General features: G+C 50.0%; 1 protein-coding gene across 1 annotated transcript in view; it reads left to right on the top strand.

Moving 5' to 3' along the window:
* The window catches only part of SKI (SKI proto-oncogene), a 95,697-nt gene extending 79,109 nt beyond the window's left edge, over nt 1-16,588 (top strand). The window contains exons 3-8 of the mRNA XM_063417027.1: nt 8,160-8,285; nt 8,713-8,828; nt 10,229-10,527; nt 10,920-11,221; nt 13,757-13,987; nt 15,940-16,588. Of these exons, the coding sequence (XP_063273097.1) occupies nt 8,160-8,285; nt 8,713-8,828; nt 10,229-10,527; nt 10,920-11,221; nt 13,757-13,987; nt 15,940-16,128 (1,263 nt within the window). The 3' untranslated portion in view covers nt 16,129-16,588. The remainder of the gene's footprint in view (nt 1-8,159; nt 8,286-8,712; nt 8,829-10,228; nt 10,528-10,919; nt 11,222-13,756; nt 13,988-15,939) is intronic.
* Nucleotides 16,589-17,891: the final 1,303 nt, after the last annotated feature.

The following is a 17,891-nucleotide window of genomic DNA, read 5'->3' as shown; positions in this document are numbered from 1 at the left end:
CTGTGCTTGGGCTCCAGAGCAGAGCCTGGCTCTGGGTCCTGTCATTCCACACACACTGCACCCCCCAGAACACTCCAAAGCTTTTCCTGTGGTCATCTCAAGCAAATGAAATTCTAGGAAAAATAAATGTAGGGCAGGGCTGCCCTTCTGCAGCCTGAGATCTCAATTGTTTTGTACAATTTTTATTCTGTATGAACAAAAAGCGACCCTGCAGCCAGCCAGATGTGCTGCTAAAATGCATTTTCCTGTGCAGTTGAGTCAGGGGCAGGTTCTGTGCCCCAGGGAGCTCTGCAGAGGTGCTGGGGACATCCAGATCAGGGCACTCTGGAGCTTGGCAGCTCCACACCCAGGTACCCCAGAGCAGTTTGACAAAACAGCATCAAAAGCCCATCAGTTTTATCAGTTTTAGAGCTTCCTCTCTCCTTTCTTGGCTTCATAAACTGTGCTGGAAGTAGTGGAGGTCACAAGGGGAGTACTCGTCCTTTTATATAACATTGGAGGCTAAGCTGAGGTTCCTGGCTGGCAGGGTGGACCTGTCTCCACAATCCAGGAGCAGACGCCTGGGAGAGTTTGGAGCTGGAACTTGAGTGCAGTCACAGCAAGGGAGCCTGGTTGCATTGCAGAGAAAACGAGAGGAGAAAATTCTATTCACAAAGGGCTTTTAAATTACCAGAACCGTGACCCCACAAACTGGGCAAAGGAAGGAAAATTCTGCTTTTCCTTGCTGACCCTGATGGCATCACTTCCCTCGCCTTGGTGCTTTCCCTGTTCTCCTGGGACCCCCATCCCTGTGTGTGCAGCACAGATCCCTGCCCGTGTTTCCCTCTTGGTCACTCTCCTCGCCCCGGTCCTGTCAGGGCAGCCCAGAGTTCCCAGGAGCTGCTGCCAACAAAAACAGCCCGAGGAGAAGGAGGAGAAGGGGCCCTTCCCTGTGCTCAGCCCCTCTGACCTGTTTGTGCCGGGCTCCAGCGCTGGCTCTGCTCAGCCAGGGCCAAGGGTGAGCTGAGCTGTTTTGTTTTGGTTCAAACCACAGGGCAGGGAATTCTTTTCAAGCTGTAACTTTTAGTTTCCACTGGAAGGGCAAAACAGACTCTTAGCCAGTGGAAAGGAGGCTTCCAGCTGCATCATCCAAGAGGCAAAAGGCAAGCACATCATGTAACAAATGATCAGAAAAATCAAGTCAGGGGTGCTTCATTTGAGAGATTTAACACTGAGGTTGAGGTAGCACATTCACCATGGCTTTTCCATTTTTCTGGCTTATTTCAGCGTTCCCATCAGGGCAGAGGGTATCACTCCACGATGGGTCTGTGCTCTGGCCATGGCAGAGAGGGTTCTGGAGGAATCAAAATCACCCAGAATGGGAAATACAGATTTTGTGAGCAAACTACTGAAGATACATAGAATTTTGAGACCAAGAGAATGGCTATCAGGAAGTCATTTGTAGAAGATGTGAAGAGTTGTATGGATTTATAGATCCATATCTATATCAAAGAGTAATTCCACATGATGGATGTAGCAGGAGAACAGTAAATTAAAAGCATAATTGTAAAGATCAGGGATTAAACAGCCAGGTGAGCTGGCTGAGCAGTTTTTATCAATGCAGATTTCCAGGTAGAATCTTCATCATGTCCAAGCTTGATGGAACTTGGGAAAAAATTCCCAAGTTGCAGTAAAGTCCCCAGTGGCCCAGAGAACCCCGGCAGGTTTCCCAGTGTGTGAGAAATAGAAAGGATTTGCCTTTGCTGCCTGCATTTCAGACTGGAGTTTGTGGCTCTGGGCTGTGCCTGGGAGGTGCTTGCTGGGTTTGCTGTGGCACAGCCTGCTAGAAATGCTCTGTGTTTGCTCCCAAGGATAAGTGCAATCAGCAGATGTCATCTGGCCTAATTTTTGTGCTAAAGGAATAAAAGCAAAGAAATGTTGAGACAGGAGAGAAAAATGTGGTTTTTTTTCTTTTATGCTAGCCAAGAAGCTTTGAAAATGGATGATGACTTACGCCAGGGGCTGTGTAGAGTGTTCTAGAAAATAATTTAAATTTGCCTTTACAAAATGAATTCATCAAAGGGTACTTGCAGGACTTTGCCTTAAACTGTGATGGTGTCTGAAATAAAACAGCCCAGTCCCTTCGCTTTTGCTGTTGGAAATTTTGGATGTGTTTCCATAGAAATTAAAGATTTTTGCACAGGTGTGAGAAAAACTCAGTTCCCAGGTTTTTTAGGTGAAATTCCCATGACCAAACCATCTCCTCTTTACATCCAGCACTTGCAGACCAGCAGGGAAGGCGTGTTTGCACTGAAAAATCAGCACAGCCCCTGTGGGGAGGAGACAAAGCCCCGAGGTTCCTCCGTGGGCAGGGAGAGCAGGGCAGTCCAGCAGGGATTTTTCCAGCAGGGATTTTTCCAGGCTCCTTCCCTGCCCGTGCCTGGCAGGTGTGGCTGGTGGAGGTTCCCCCAGGTCACCCTCGGGGGACACACTGGCAGCCAGCATGTGCTGTGAAGGCAGGAATAGAAAGCAAATACTTCCCGTAATCACACGTCCCAAAATGACAAGGGAAAATGAGTCCTTGTGCTTCCACCAGAGCAGCGGAAAACGGGAAGATGGAAAGTTTGGATTCCTGCCCAATGAAACCAAAATTGTAAAAAAAAAAAGAAAGAAAAATAAAACAAATGCTACATACGCTCCCTGGAACTGACACTGCAGTGTGGTAGGTTTTTTCTCTTTTAAATATCTACAGTAGACAAGCAGTAAATCTTCTTACAGCTCCGTGGCACAGCTTTATTTTTAGCTTTTTTTATTATGGAGACAACCCTCCCCAGCTTTCAATCTGTACCTGAATATATTTATTCCTTTAATCCACGTGAAAGTGCAGTCCTTACAAAGACCTCTAATACCTTATTAATCACTTCTGGACCACGTCACAAAGAGGCTTTAGGAAGAAGTGTTCTGGCCATGGGCGACGTGCTCCTGGAGGCTTAAAGGATGTGGATAAAGGGCCCTTTTCCCACATGGAAGAAATCTCCACTGGGCATTTTTAAATTTGATTTTAACTGGTAATCTGAAAGAAATCTTAAGGCTGTCAGAGCCCTCTCCTTTCTCATGTGGTTCAGCCTGTTCTTAAAGAGAACCAGGCCTGTGATTCGTGGAAGCAGCACATGGAAAATTCCAAGTTCAGTTTCCAGGTTGGGAATTGTAACCTCCAGAAGTAGATTTGAATCCTTGTCACTGGTCAAGGTACATTCCTTCTGAAATGCCATTTTACACAGCTGGGGAACTTCTTAATGCCTGTGCCAGCAGGAGCCTGAAAAACGTGTCCTGGGTGCTCCTGGAGGAGGAGTGGCCACTCATGGCCAGGACTTCACTGGGCTTAAAATAAAACTCTGCATCCTCCTGTTCCAAGTGAAAGCAGCAGATAAATGTCACAGCACCCTCTGAGAGCAGGTCAGTGGTGTTACCCATTTTCTGCCTGCGGCTGGGCTGGGTGTGACTGCTCTGTGGTCACACAAGTGAACCAGGAAAGCCACCTCGAATAGACCCTGGAAGTTCTCTCTCTCAGTTCCACTTGTGTTTCTCAACGTGCCCTTCGTGGAGCAGGAACAGGGCTCAGACCGATTGCTCAACCTCGGTGTGTGCAGATATTTCCTGGAGTTCAGAGCCCCAGAAACGCCGAGTTCCTCCGGGGGCACGGGCGCTGCCTGTTGGTTTTTTGCAGCTCTGCTGTGGTTTCAGCCCGCGCTGTCTGGCGTGTCTGGGCCCCAGCACAGCCTCTCTGCCTTTCTCCGGGTTTGCATCAGCCCGGCCCTGGCGGTGCTGCCCTGCTGAGAAAGCGGCGCAGGTTCTGCACCCAGACGGGGAATCCGCTGGCACAGGAAGCTCCACCCGTCCTCAGGGTGTGACTGAGCTCCCCGGGTGAGAATCAGCAGCAGCCTGAGCACAGTCAGAGGATGCTGTAGATTTACAGCCCAGTTTTTATTTCCTCTGCTTTTCCCTGCTTTTCCAGCTGTGGGTTTTCCAGCGGAATCGTTTCTGATTTACACCTGCCTTAAATATGAACTGGAATTCTTCAGCATCACAGTATTTTCCCAATTAATATTTCAAGAGGTTGGAGTACAGATTTCTCTGTGTTGGGATAACTCAGTAGCTTTGGGGACATTAAATCTTTAATTTTTAAAGATGCCACACGATGTGCCAGGATTCCTGAACGAGGCCAAGGTTTGGATTCCCCAGTGAGAGCAGCACAGAGGTGCAGTCACACCTGGCCTGGGAAGGGCAGCCCAGATAAACCTGTGCCACTTCCCTGTTCTACCAGACCTGTCTTTAACCAGGTATTGGGATTTATTGCCCAACTCAGACGCAGTTTGGGGAGATTTTCATCAGCAGAGGGTAGACGAGGATTTGGAGCATGGGCTGATTTTTGAAGGTACATTTCCAAGCTAAAAATTCCACTGGTGTGGAGGCCTTCTAAGTGTTTTCCACTTGTTGATGTTTTCATTCTTAGCCAGGCAGAAGCAGCCCAGGTTTCAGCACCACGTGTGGTGGGTTTGGGGCAGACTAGCAAAGCATGAGGAGGCAGCAGAAGCCTCTGCTCAGTCCAGGTGTGTGACACTGGGATAGAGCAGGGGGAAAAACGTGAATTATTCTGGAAATGTATTTTGGTAGATACTCAGGCACCAAGAATCGTACCTGTGAGCACTCCCACATCTTAAAATACAAGATTTTTTTCCTGGGCTCATTTTCCATTGCATTTGTAGCAATAAAGTCTTGTTGAGGTGCCTGACCTGCAGCTGCTGGTTCTGCTCCTGGTACCCAGCTCTGGGGAAGGTTTGTCTTCCTGAGAAGGAGAGGGTCAAAAATTCTTTCCACTGGTCTCATGGTTTGTTACTGTAATACTTAATTGAAGTAGAAAATTTGATCTGACATGTCAAATGTGGCCCTGGCTGGCCGCAGGCCAAGCTGAGCCGCCTAATTTCGGTTTGCTTTAAAATGGCTGGCAAAGTTCATGGGCCCAAATTTCCCTTTGGAATGCACCTCTGAAATCTTTTTTTAGTGACTGTATAAATCTTACTGTAGCTATTTTTCCCTAAAATTTGCTTCAGAAACTAACAGTCCCAAAGCTTAAGTAAATGTTTCACGTAAGCATTTCTGGGCCCACTTGGTATCCTGAAGTTTTTTCCATCTGTGGATTGGAGAAAATGTTTATTAACAAGTGGCTGTGCCCAGCACAAAGCTCATTTGACAGCAGATTATTAAGTTGCCTCCAATGGAAATAAAAATGAATAGGAAATAAGGAAATATTTATTTCAGTCTTCTCGAGTTTTTGTTCAAATGTTTCACAAATAGTTTATGAAGATGGCAAAAAAATTAGATTGGATTTTCAGTATTTCTTTGCAGCTCGGTGTGTGTTGCATTATTTGGCACAGAGGCAAAATTGAGATCAAATCATCCCCGTTTGAAGCAGTACCAGGGTTTGGTGGCTGTGTGGCTGGGCTGGAAGTGCCGAGTGGGGATCTTGGTGCCTGGAATCTGTCCTGGAGTGGGATGTAATGGCTGAGTCACATGGAGAGGAGATTTGGTGCTCAGTGTCTGTCTTGTTCCATATCTGAGGCTCTTCCTGTAGTAGAAACTACTGGAATTGTTGCATTTTTGCGCTGTTAAAGTGAAACCTAAATCCAAGGTGGGTTTTTAAAGCATCTGCCAAGAGGCAGTTCCTCCTCCAGCAGCAGATGATCGGTGTGAGGCAGGTGGGACAGGGCTGGAGGGGTTGGAGGAGCCACCACAGCAGTTCCCAAAGCCCAGCCCGTGTGGAGTCCCCTGCGGGGCTGCTCCACCTCAGGCAGCTCTGGGCTGTCAGCGGTGTCAGGGCTGGGAGGTGGCTCCAGGTTAGAAAAACCTGCGGGCTCTGCTCAGCACCTCCCTCTCTGTGCCCTTTCTGTCCCTTTGGGGAGGACAGCCCTGTGTTCCCCGTGTGCACAGCTCCTGTGCTGCTCTTTTCCAGCTGCACCCCGTGTTTCCAGGCCAGCACAGGCCTCTGGAAAGGAGGTGAGGCAGCATTTCCCAGGCTTTGTGCTCAGACCCTCCTGGTCCTGGGGCCAGCCTTGACTTGAAGGCGAAAGAAGGGGGACAGTGGAGAAAGCTGGAGATGATTCCTTTAAAAATGCAAAGGAGATGATTCTGTTGAGACTTCTCCCCCCAGCCTTTGCAGGGCTGAGCCTGCTGCCCATTCAGAGCTGGGTGTGCTCGGGGTGCCGGCGGTGCCGGTGCCGCTCCGGGCCCGTTCCCGCCTGGACAGAATGTTCAGGACGGGGGAGGGCTGGTTCCATGCTGAGTCTTGCCACCTGTTGCCTTTTTCATTCCAAGCCCCCCTTCCTCCCCACCCTGCAGCCCGAGCTCCCCTCCCCACACAGCTCCCCATCCCCAGTGGATAGGGCTGGGATCAGGAGTCACTTGCCAAATGCCTTTCTCATGCTGTCACTAATTCTGCACAGGCAGCATCTCTGAGAGCAAACCCGAGTCTTTTCCAGTGCATTGTCCTGTGTTTGCTGCAGAAATGCCTTTTCCTAGTTGGGTCTGAGGGAGGGCCCGTGCCATGGCCGGGCAGGAGGCAGCCCTGGGGAAGCCTGAAGCTGTGCCCAAAGGATCTGCTGCAAATCCCATGGAGCTGGAATTTGGCACTGGCACGGGCTAATTTTGTCCTGGGGGTTGCACACACTCACTCACTCACACACACACACACTCCCCTCCCGTGTCATCCTCCTTCCTCTGCTGTGTATGGAAAGCTGCCCCAGCTCCCAGTGCCAGGAATGTTGTGCTGAGCCCTCCAGGCTGGGCTTGGTGACGTTTCTGGGCACACTGGGGGTGCTGCCAGAGGGGCTGGCATGGCTGGAGACTCGGGGAGCAGCAGCTCTGTGGGCAGGGCTCTGTAATTTCCTCCTAATCAAGGCGCTAATGGGGTGCATTTAGAGAGCTCTCGGGTAGAGAGTCCTGGGAAGGGCATTTGGACAATCCTGCAGGTGCTTTGCAGGTAAATCATTTCAATCACAGTGCTCAGGGTTCAGGATCACCTGGAGGAGCAGCCTCTGGGTTCCCAGCTGAAGGTGCCTTGAGGGGACAGATTTTCAGAACAGAGGACTTTGGCAAATGAGATCCTTTCTGTCCCTGGGAAGGACACCTGGGCTGGAGCATTTCAGGCTCCCAGGATATTGCCATCCCTGGGTTCTCCAAACACACCTGGAGCAACGCTTGTTTGCCCACAAAAATCACGGAGAAGGAAAAGGATGAAACAAATGAATGCAAATATGAGCAATTATTAATTACTGCAGTGTGGTTCTGCCACCCTTCTGGGAGCCAGGCTGAGTGGGAATGGGGAAAGGTGGAGAGTTCTCAACTGCAAAAAGACAGAAAAAGGAATAGAAACTGGGGTGGGATGTTTCTTTTATTGTTTCTGGTCATGATGCAGCACAAGGTCCAAAATCTTCTCCCTCCCTGCTGTGAGAGGTGTTTGTACTGGCAGGGCTTCAAGCTGGTATCCCCAGTGCACCAGTTAAACCAGTAGTTACCAATTTTTTTGCAAGCCACGCTGGGACTATAGGAATTTTATTCCTTCACAGTGTTGAAGGAAAGGGATTTTGCTTGCCAAAGGGCTTTCTTATGCTTGAGGATGATTTATGGGCCAAGCTGAGCCACTTGTGGAAAAGGCAAAGCAGCTCTTGGCAGCACCCCCAGAATCCACTGCAGCTGTGGGGTAGTGAAGTCATCGGCATAACAACCACTGCAAACAGAATAACAAAGTCTGTTCTGTTCCCGTTTAAAATAATCTTTCCAGCTCAGCAACCACATTAAACTTACCTTTCTGCATACAAAAATCATAAAAGGCTGATAGTTCTCTGCGGCTTGGAGCGAGTGGCTGCTTTTGATCACTGCCCATCTCTCCTGTGCCACGCACACTTGACCCGAGTGTCTCCCATGGAGGAGGGAAGTGTGTTATGTCACAGTCTGTGTCTGCCCCTTGTTTGCTCTCCTTTGTTTGGCCTTACACTTGAAAAAGCAGAAAAACACGCAGAGTTTCTTCCTTTAAATAAGAAAATTTGCTTCTGCCCTATAACTTGTTTCTAAGCTCATTGCAAAATGAGGAATTCTGACTCTGAATTTTCCTACCTTTGTTTCAGGTGTCTTCAGATCCTCCTGCTTCCAAAAAGCCCAAAATAGATGACTCTGCTTCCCAATCTCCAGCTTCTACTGAGAAGGAAAAACAGTCCAGTTGGTTACGGTCCTTATCCAGTTCATCTAATAAGGTGATTGTTGAATATTTTGTAATCAAGAGATATCAAATTGGCACAAATGTCAATGGCATCACTCTATTGAAACCAGAGGAGAAAATGAGAGCAAGAACCTGCTGGGTTTCTAAATTAGTAACATTTCTATCCTTTTCCCAGTCAGCATTGAGCTACACAGTCCCCCCAGATTCCCTGTCACCCTCCAGTGCTCACTGACCTGGATTGTGACAGGGAATTAAGGAATTCCCTGGTGCCTTTGAGGTACAGGAATCCTGCAAGGCTCAGGAGCTGTTTGTGATCCCTACAAACAAAACCCAGAGTGCAGGGGAACCCCTGAGCAGGGGGGTGGTGGCCAGTGGGGAGCTGTGGGGATAACTGGGGGTGCCCTGTGGTGATTTGTGGTTTCGAGGGCTGTTGGAGTCACCCATTCCTGCCCTGTCCCCAGAGCATCGGCTGTGTCCACCCCCGGCAGCGCCTCTCCGCCTTCCGGCCCTGGTCCCCCGCGGTCTCTGCCAGCGAGAAGGAGCTCTCCAGCCACCTGCCCGCCCTCATCCGCGACAGGTAGGGACACGGGGATGGGGACAGGGGCTTGGGGAGGGCAGGTGGCCACGGCTTTGTCCCCGTTTGCAGCTGCAGGGGGTTCATTTGCAGAAAGGAAACACAGAAAAGTGTTGCTGGGGTTAAAGGTGACACTGCCAGGTCAGCTGGAGGCTGCTGTGAGGGGTGGTCACTCGGGGGTGCAGGCACCAAAGGGCTTTGCTGCTCAAAGGAAGAGGAGTCCCTGTCCTGGGCAGTGCCCAGGGAGATGCAGCCATTCCCAGGCCCCTGTCCGTGGTACCTGCAGCAGCTCCATGTTCTCCCCTCCCCACAGTGCCAGGGAGGCTGGAGGAGCAGAGATTTCCCCAAACTCTGTGTGTGCTCTGGGGGTTCTGGCTCTGGAGCCGGTCAGACACCGAGGCCGTGCTCTGCTCTTGGAGAGGAGCAGCACTGAGTGAGTCACCCCCAGCAGGTGGGACCTTGGTGTCACACTGAGAACAGAAAGTGTCGGGGCAGTTCGACATGGCTGTGCCAGACTGGAGCTGTGCAGTCTGAAAAACCTCCGAGCCAGATTTCTGCCTGAGGGTGATGATTTCTTTGGAAAGTTTGACTTAAGTGACCAGGTGTTTTTACAGAATATTATGGAGAACATATTATGCTGCCCTTATGAACAAGGTTCTTAGAAGCTGTGGGGATTGGTTTAAAAAAAAAGGAAAGTAGAAGGGAAAAAGCCCATCAGCATATCCTAATTTTTAAACTAGGTAGGGAGAGAAGTGGTGTAAGTGCTCTTGGTATCCCTGTGAGAAACTTTGCTGATTTCAGTATTGGATAAAACCCATCTACAACAGCTCCAGGAGAAATTTTAACTGATACCACATCATGTTGTGGGTGCCAAATTGAAATTGCGAAGCCTTTGCTCTGCTTTTTGCAAAATTCCATGTGTTTGATGTTATGTTATTGCTCCCCTTTAACACCAAGGTTTAACCAAAGGTTTGTTGGTTGTTGTAGCTGGACACTTGTGGTTTTACACACGGACACTCAGGTGTGTGTTAGAGTCACAGAGGCACAGGAAGATGCTTTTCCAATTTCTGTAAGGAAATGCTGTTTTGAGTTGACAAAACGTTTGTGGGTAGACACAAGTCCAGCTGTGCAGCTGGGTAAAACAGCAGTGCCATGAAGAGCAGGAGGAAACAGCCTTAGGACTTTTAGGCTCGGGGGGATCTCATCTCCTTGGTGCTCTTAGGGCACTTGGGATGGGATCTCCAGGTTTTGAATAGCACCATGGGCAGGTTCCCAGCTGGTGTAGAGCAGTGGGATTCACTGCCATTCCCGTGCATGTTTGCAGTGTAACACTGGACTGGGGAGCTCTCCAAAGCCAGGAATGTGACCATTTTCTCCTTCCTTTTCCCTCTGCTCTGAACCAGTTTTTACTCCTACAAGAGCTTTGAGAGCGCCGTGGCCCCCAACGTGGCCCTGGCCCCTCCAGCCCAACAGAAGATCGTGAGCAACCCTCCCTGTGCCACCGTGGTGTCCCGGAGCAGCGAATCCCTGGGCTCTGCCCAGCCCAGGAAGAGGAAACACGGCACAGAGCACACGGCTGTCCCCGAGGCTGCGGCCACCGCGGCCACCGTGGCCACTGCTGCCACCACGGCCACCACGGCCACCGCCCCCGAGGAGGACAAGGAGTCGGAAGCAGAGATTGAAGTAGAAACCAGGGAAGAATGTAAGTGACACTTGTGGCTGCCTTGGTTTCAGTTTATTTGGGCTGGGGTTTCTTGCATGGGTTCCTGTGCAGCTTCTGTGGGGTTTAAACAGATTTTTCTGGAAGCCCAGTGCCTCAATAGGACTTTTGTGACTTGAGCTGCACAGTCAAAATTCAAACAAATTGAAAGTCAGTCCCCTAAGTCAAGGTTGCATTTTCATCCTATTTCAAGTATCAAAGTATAAAATGAGTAGGTTTTTAATTTCCTTTTCCTTTTAAAACTGATTATTAAGTGTCTGTGTACAAAAGGGCCTCAGCACATTTTGAGCTGTATAATATATAAATGAGTTGTATATAATTATGTCTTAATTTTTGCCATTTTAGAATTAATTTCCAGTGTTTCTGTTTTGCAGTCACCTCCTCCTTATCCTCGCTCTCGTCGCCGTCCTTCACCTCCTCCAGCTCTGCCAAGGACATGAGCTCCCCCGGGATGCAGCCCCCAGCCCCCGTCAGCAGCTCCTACGAGGTGCCCGCGCACCCCGACCCCCACAGCAGCGGGCTGGAGGCTGAGCTGGAGCACCTCAGGCAGGCCCTGGACAGCGGCCTGGACACAAAAGAAGCCAAAGAGAAGTTCCTGCACGAGGTGGTGAAGATGAGGGTGAAGCAGGAGGAGAAGCTGAACGCGGCCCTGCAGGCCAAGCGCAGCCTGCACCAGGTAAGGCTGCCCTGCCCTGCCCTGCCCTGCCCTGCCCTGCCCTGCCCTGCCCTGCCCTGCCCTGCCCTGCCCTGCCCTGCCCTGCCCTGCCCTGCCCTGCCCTGCCCTGCCCTGCCAGGTACAGCCCAGCAGGGAGCTCTGGAAATGGAATTGCCTCATTTTTCCCAAATAGCAACAGCCTTTGCTGGGGCTCTGTTTGTAAATCCAGCCGGGAAACCAAAGCGCAGGAACCAGTCCTACGTTTTTAAGCTTGCCACCTGTTTTTCCTTGGGTTATAAATCCATGGTTACCAAAATCAACATCTTTTCATTACTGAAAAAATCTTCTAGTCCAGCAGAGTTTATTTTGTTTTCATTTCACTGAACAGGAAACATTTCTGGAGGCTTTAGCTGGATTTTTAAAGGCTCTGTGAGGGAGGGTGTTCCTGGGACACGGCCACAGCTGAAGTCAGGGCTTTGTCAGGCATCCCACTGGCTGCACTGCTGAGCTTCAGTCAGGGAAGCAGCTCCTGATTTCTGAAAATCCTGCATCCAGCAGTTGTATCCGTGGTCAGGACTGAGCACAGTGATGGGTGAACTGGCTTTTATTTGAGCTGGGGTAAAAAGAGTGCACAGAAATAGAAGAGGGAGCCAACGCAGAAGATTTGTGAGTCCTCTTTGAATATTTGATGTGGAGCTGTTCCCAAGCTGGGGCTGGATTCCATGGGATGGAGTAAACAAGGGCCTGGTTTGATGGAGTGTGGGAGACACAAAACCAGCACTGGTGCTCTTTTTTTTAGTTACCCAGAGCAAATTGCTTAATTCCTTTGTGTTCCAGTAAATCTGTGTTTTATATTATGTATTTAAAAGCAAACATTTATGTGTAATACCTAAATAGCATGTACTTAAAGCAGAATTACATGAAGTAGCTGAGTGTTAAATCAAGCCCTGTGTCAGGGGCAGGGGACTGTGTCCAAGCATCAGAACCATTTGGGAAGTTGGGGGTTCCCAGTTCTAGAGGGGTGTGTGTGTGTGTGTGTGTGTGTGTGTATTTCCAGGGGCTGTGTGTGTATTTCTAGGGGTTTTATGTATTTCCAGGGGCTGTGTGTGTATTTCCAGGGGCTCTGTGTGTACTTCCAGGGGCTCTGTGTGTATTTCCAGGGGTTCTGTGTGTACTTCCAGGGGCTCTGTGTGTACTTCCAGGGGCTCTGTGTGTATTTCCAGGGGTTCTGTGTGTATTTCTAGGGGTTCTGTGTGTATTTCTAGGGGTTTTATGTATTTCCAGGGGCTGTGTGTGTATTTCCAGGGGCTCTGTGTGTATTTCCAGGGGCTCTGTGTGTATTTCCAGGGGCTCTGTGTGTACTTCCAGGGGCTCTGTGTGTATTTCCAGGGGCTCTGTGTGTATTTCCAGGGGTTCTGTGTGTATGTCCAGGGGCTCTGTGTGTATTTCCAGGGGCTCTGTGTGTATTTCCAGGGGCTCTGTGTGTATTTCCAGGGGCTCTGTGTGTATTTCCAGGGGTTCTGTGTGTATTTCTAGGGGTTTTATGTATTTCCAGGGGCTCTGTGTGTATTTCCAGGGGCATGGCAGAGCTCACAATGGCCTGGTTGGGAAGTGGGATTGTCAGAAGAGTGAATTTCCCATGACCCTGCAGTGTTACTTCACAGCAGCCGGGGCTGGAGGGTTTGACTCGGACAGGGAGGAAATGCTGCTTCTAGGGGAAAAAATAGATCTTCAGTTTCTAATTTAACCATTTAGGAAACGTCAGCCACATCTCTGTGCTTGCTGTGAATGTATTTTAACAACTTAGGAGTTTCTTCCTTTGTACCTTGAAGGTTCCTTATCATTATCACTTCAATTAATGGTTCCCTCATGGATTTGAGGTTCCGAGGCAGCTCCCAGCCTGGACAGGGGGAGTGGCAGTTCCCAGAACAAAGTGTGGTTTCCATTCAGCTTCAGGTTTCAGCCTGGAGTTCTCCAGCTCCTGTGACAGAGCAGTCCATGGGCTGGCTGTTGGGAGCCTTGGGGCTCACCCCAGTCACCTACAGCACCCCAGAGCTAGAAAAGACACAGTTTGTGTTCTGTCCTTGCCTTGAGTGGCTTTTTTGAGGGCCTTGATAAAATGGAATGGATTTCTGATGTCCTGTTGAGCTTTGCTGTACACAAAGGACATTCAGAACTGCACTTTCCACGTTGTGCATCTTCAGAGCCTTCTCTCCAGCCCAGCACTGCAGTCGGGTGGTTTGGAACGTGGAGCTGGTGCTGGAGCTCTCTCCAACTGCAGTTCATCTTTATTCAGGCCCAGATGGTCGCAGCTATTCTGCTTGACAAAGCAAAATGGGGCTGTAGCGCTGAGCTTTTTGTTATCCTGGGCTCCGGGGTAGCTGGAGTGCAGGAACTCCACGGGATTTAAAGGAGAAGGGCTCGTGCAAAGTTGGGAGTGGGGTTTAGCCGTGGGCTGCCTCGGCCACGAGCAGCAGGAGGTGGGAATGGGGTTTGGATGGCTCCCCTTGCAGCTCTGCCTCCTTGTGCTCACTCCTTACCTCTTGTGTGTCCCAGGAGCTGGAGTTCCTGAGAGTGGCCAAGAAAGAGAAGCTGAGGGAAGCGACGGAGGCCAAGCGCAACCTGCGGAAGGAGATCGAGCGCCTGCGAGCCGAGAACGAGAAGAAGATGAAGGAGGCCAACGAGTCTCGGATCCGGCTGAAGCGGGAGCTGGAGCAGGCGCGGCAGATCCGCGTGTGCGACAAGGGCTGCGAGGCCGGCAGGCTGCGCGCCAAGTACTCGGCACAGGTGAGAGCAGCAGGGGCTGCAGCTCCTCCTCAGCTCCCTCCCCTGCCCGGCATGCCCCGGCAGGCAGGCGCTGCTCCCACCCTGCTCCTGAGCTGGGAGAGGCACCCACACAGGGCAGGGGCCAGCCAGGAGTGCAAAGAATGGGGCCTGAATTTAGATTCATTCCGTGCTCCTGCCACAGAGGGGTGCAGGGTCTCCCGTGTTAAAGGGAGCCCTCAAACACAGTCCTCAAAAGCTACTGTTCACCGTGCTTTAATTAGTGTGTATTTATAGATACTTCAAATATTTTACATAGTTCAGCATAGCCCCGAAAAGGCCGTGGCAGAGGCAATTCCAGGAGTGCTGGAGCAGCCTGATGTGAGGCACAGGTGCTGCTGGAGCTGCTGCTCCCTGCACGGTGGCTTTAAGGGAGGAGGGAAGAGCAGAGCAAAGCTCACAATCCCCAGGGCTCTGATAAGGGGAAGGGGAGTGGCCGCCTGCTCCCGCTGAGACACGTCTGGCCAGGAGCAGGAAATGATGTGGGGCTTCCTCTCAGCATCACAGGATGTCTCACTGATAAGGGGTGATAAGGGGTGTCCAGACTAAACAGAGCCGCCCCGGGGCTGCTGCGCTGGGCGTTCCCCTCAGGGCCCTGGGGAGCAGCACAGGGCAGGTGAACAGGGGCTGGGCTGGGCTGGGGGGCTCAGGTGTGTCCTGGGGGTGACACTGTGTGACACCGGCATTTTCAGTCTCCAAATGCATTCCCTCCTTGGGAAGGAATAGATGAGGTTTCCTAAGCTTAAAGGCTAAAAATTACCTCAAAAAGAACTTAAGTAGCCAATTATTCCTCTTTTCTGAGGCCAGGCCTGGCAGGCTGGCAGTGTCCCCTGCAGCAGCCCCCTGTCACGGCCACCCCTGAGCCCCCCAGAGCTGTCCTTGGGCAAAGGACATGTGAGCAGCTCCTGTTCCATGGCTGGCACAGCTGGTAACAAAACTCCTGTGAGTAACTCACTCCCAGCCCTGAATTTTGTAAGATGTCATTATAACTCAAGTTCTTAAGTTTGAGAAATTTTAAAATAAAGCTTTATATATACTTGCAGCTACAGCTTGGGGTGCAAGAGGAAGTCGGTCACGGATTATTTTTGAGGAAACCACAGTTCTCTAGACAGGCTCAGTCTGACAGAAACAGCATCAGGCCAGGGTGGGAGAAGACAAAGAGTCAGGGTGGAAATGTCTCCATGTAGGCTTGAAGTATTAGATGCTCAATACCCATTGAAGAGCTGTGGTTTATGCCTTCCTTTTTCTTACCTTGATACTGAAATCCAAACATGGCTGGGGGGAGGTTTCCTTTCCTTGTTAAATGGCAATCTTTGCTGACTGCTGACTTTGCCTTTCTCTCCTCTGGTATTTGTGCCCTCCAGTTCTGGGGTTTCTCTGCCATTTCTGTCAGAAAGTACCAAACAGGGAGGTCAGGGAGGCCAAGGGCAGCTGCAGGTCCAGTGTCCCAAAATGGGGACACTGCAGGGCTTTATTCCACAGCTAGGACAGGCCTGGCCCATCAGCAGCCAAGGCCCTTTCTGGTCACTTCATTAACAATCATTGTAACAGAGCTGACAGTGAATCCCCTGTGCCAACACCTGGGGTTTGCTTTGTTGAGCTGCTGTCACTGCCTAAAGAAACAACAGCCATACTTGAAGAAGTGACCAGAGTTCTGTGGCATTAAGGAATTCTTGAACTATTCCTTAACTGTTCTGGTTTTCACCTTCCTTTTTGGAGTCACTGGGAATGTTTAGGTTTCGAAGCTAAGCAGACACTGTACTGCAGCGTAGTGAAGGAAAAAAGGAGCAGGGAATTCCCTCCTGGCCTCAATCTTGACAATGCTGTGCCTGGAGCACGCATTTCCCGCTCCCCTGCCCCGTGCAGGGTGTGTGGGGAGGGCCACAGTCCCACAGCCCCCTGTGCTGTCCCCGCAGATCGAGGACCTGCAGGTGAAGCTGCAGCACGCCGAGGCCGACCGCGAGCAGCTCCGCGCCGACCTCCTGCACGAGCGCGAGGCCCGCGAGCACCTGGAGAAGGTGGTGAAGGAACTTCAGGAACAACTGTGGCCCAAAGGCAGCAGCCAGCCCAGCAGCGAGAGCACCTCGAGCCCCATGGAGAACTGACCCTCGCCCCCAGCACGGGGAGGGAGCGGACTGGGAGTGCACGTGTGAGTAGTGGTGTCCTGGCACACACTTTAGGAATATGGATTCTCAGTAGCTGGAAGGCAAATGTTGTTACTCTCTAGAACAGAAGCACTGAATTCCGCCTCTTTTTTTTTCCCAATCCATATAGCACAACATCTTACTGTGCCTAGAAAACACAAAGTGTTTGTAAACAAAATACTTTTAAGTCCACAGCAAATTTTCTACTGGCAAACTCCAAGCAAAGCAGCGTGGTCCAGCTAAACCCGGAGTCCAGGGCGAGCACGGCAGTGGCTTTGTGTTCTCCTACCTGTTGGAACATTTTGGAATTTCAAAACAAACCACCTTTTCTTATAAGCTATTTAAAATAATTCATTACACAGACTTGGTATTAAAAAAAAATTAACGAGATTTTTATAATGAACCTTTAAAAGCAAAACAACAACAACAAAAAAAAAAGACAAAAAATAAAAAACAAACCTTCGATGCACAATTTTTAATGACTTTATAGGCTTTGGGATTCTTTGTGCAGAAGCCCCTCTGTGGTGATGATGCCATCCATTTCAGGAGCAGTTTTCCAGCCATCTCGGAAGCCATCGCGGTTCCATCCCGTCACGTGGGCGTAGGAGAAGTTCAGAGTGCTTTTCCAAGTTGATTTTTTTTCCTTAGAATTAATGATGTCCATTTCCTGCCCTGGACACAGGAAGAAGGGAAGCTGCAGGAGTGTGCAGGGGGTGAGGGGAGGAGAAGGGGTTGGGTTGAGAGCCCCAGCCCAGCCCCACAGACCCCCCTGTGTTCAGAGACTTCACCCAGGAGCACTTCAGCCTTGGGAAAAGCAAGAGAGAAAGGAAGAAAGGAAGGAAATGGATGATCAGTTGGTAGAGGAACAAAGCAGAGACATCTGTGTGTTGAAGTCATTCTGAAATCTTCAGCTTTCAGTTTTCTGGAAAACTCATCTTGTTGCACCATCTTACCATGAATTCAGTATTTCCCTGCTTCCATTCTGAACTGTCAGTCAGGATTTCTGTGCCCAAGGAGAGTCCAACGTCGCAGTGTCGGATACTACAGAACAGAAACCCAACATTTTTGCTGCTGTGAATAAGCCTACATCTTTTTTTAAAAAACTTTTTTTGTTTTTAAAAAGAGAAATTACTTTAATTTTGGGATCCAAGCCGCAGCCCCGGGATACAATGCAGCAAACCATCACTGCCTTGGGGGTGGTGCTGAGGTTTTTTATATATGTATATTTTTTTTTTAAACCTGCACTTTGTCAGAATCTTACTCTGCATTTTACTCTCTGTTTCTAAGATGTTCATGTCAAGCATTTTAGATTCTGCCCTAACAGCTGTGCAAGCCATGAACCCAATCTGAGCACCTCAAAGGAGGATCCAGCAGGTCCAGAACCCCCAGAGCAGGAGTTGCCCCTGTGCTGCTGGTGCAGTTAGAGCCTGGTTTCGTGGCTGTGGGGAGCAGCAGAGATGCTCCCAAAAGTGCTTAACAAATAAAGCTGGTGCTTTACTGATCAGGAGAAAAGTTAATTTTCACCCATAAACACTCACCTCTGACACGCTCAAGCAAGTGAAAATGTGATCTGGGGCTGCAGATGTGCCTTCCAGCTCATTTTTCCTCTCAGCATCCTCTCTAGGCAATGCTGACACTTTTTTACCTTAAAGAATAAAAAGAAAAAAGTGAAAAAAGAGAACCCCCTATGCATCATCATAGCCAGAGTTATTCTGAAAGAAGAA

This window comes from Prinia subflava, chromosome 21 (genome assembly GCF_021018805.1).
Source record: "Prinia subflava isolate CZ2003 ecotype Zambia chromosome 21, Cam_Psub_1.2, whole genome shotgun sequence".
Lineage (NCBI taxonomy): Eukaryota > Metazoa > Chordata > Aves > Passeriformes > Cisticolidae > Prinia > Prinia subflava.
Note: the sequence above shows the minus strand (reverse complement) of the source record. Positions and strands in the feature narration are given on the sequence as shown.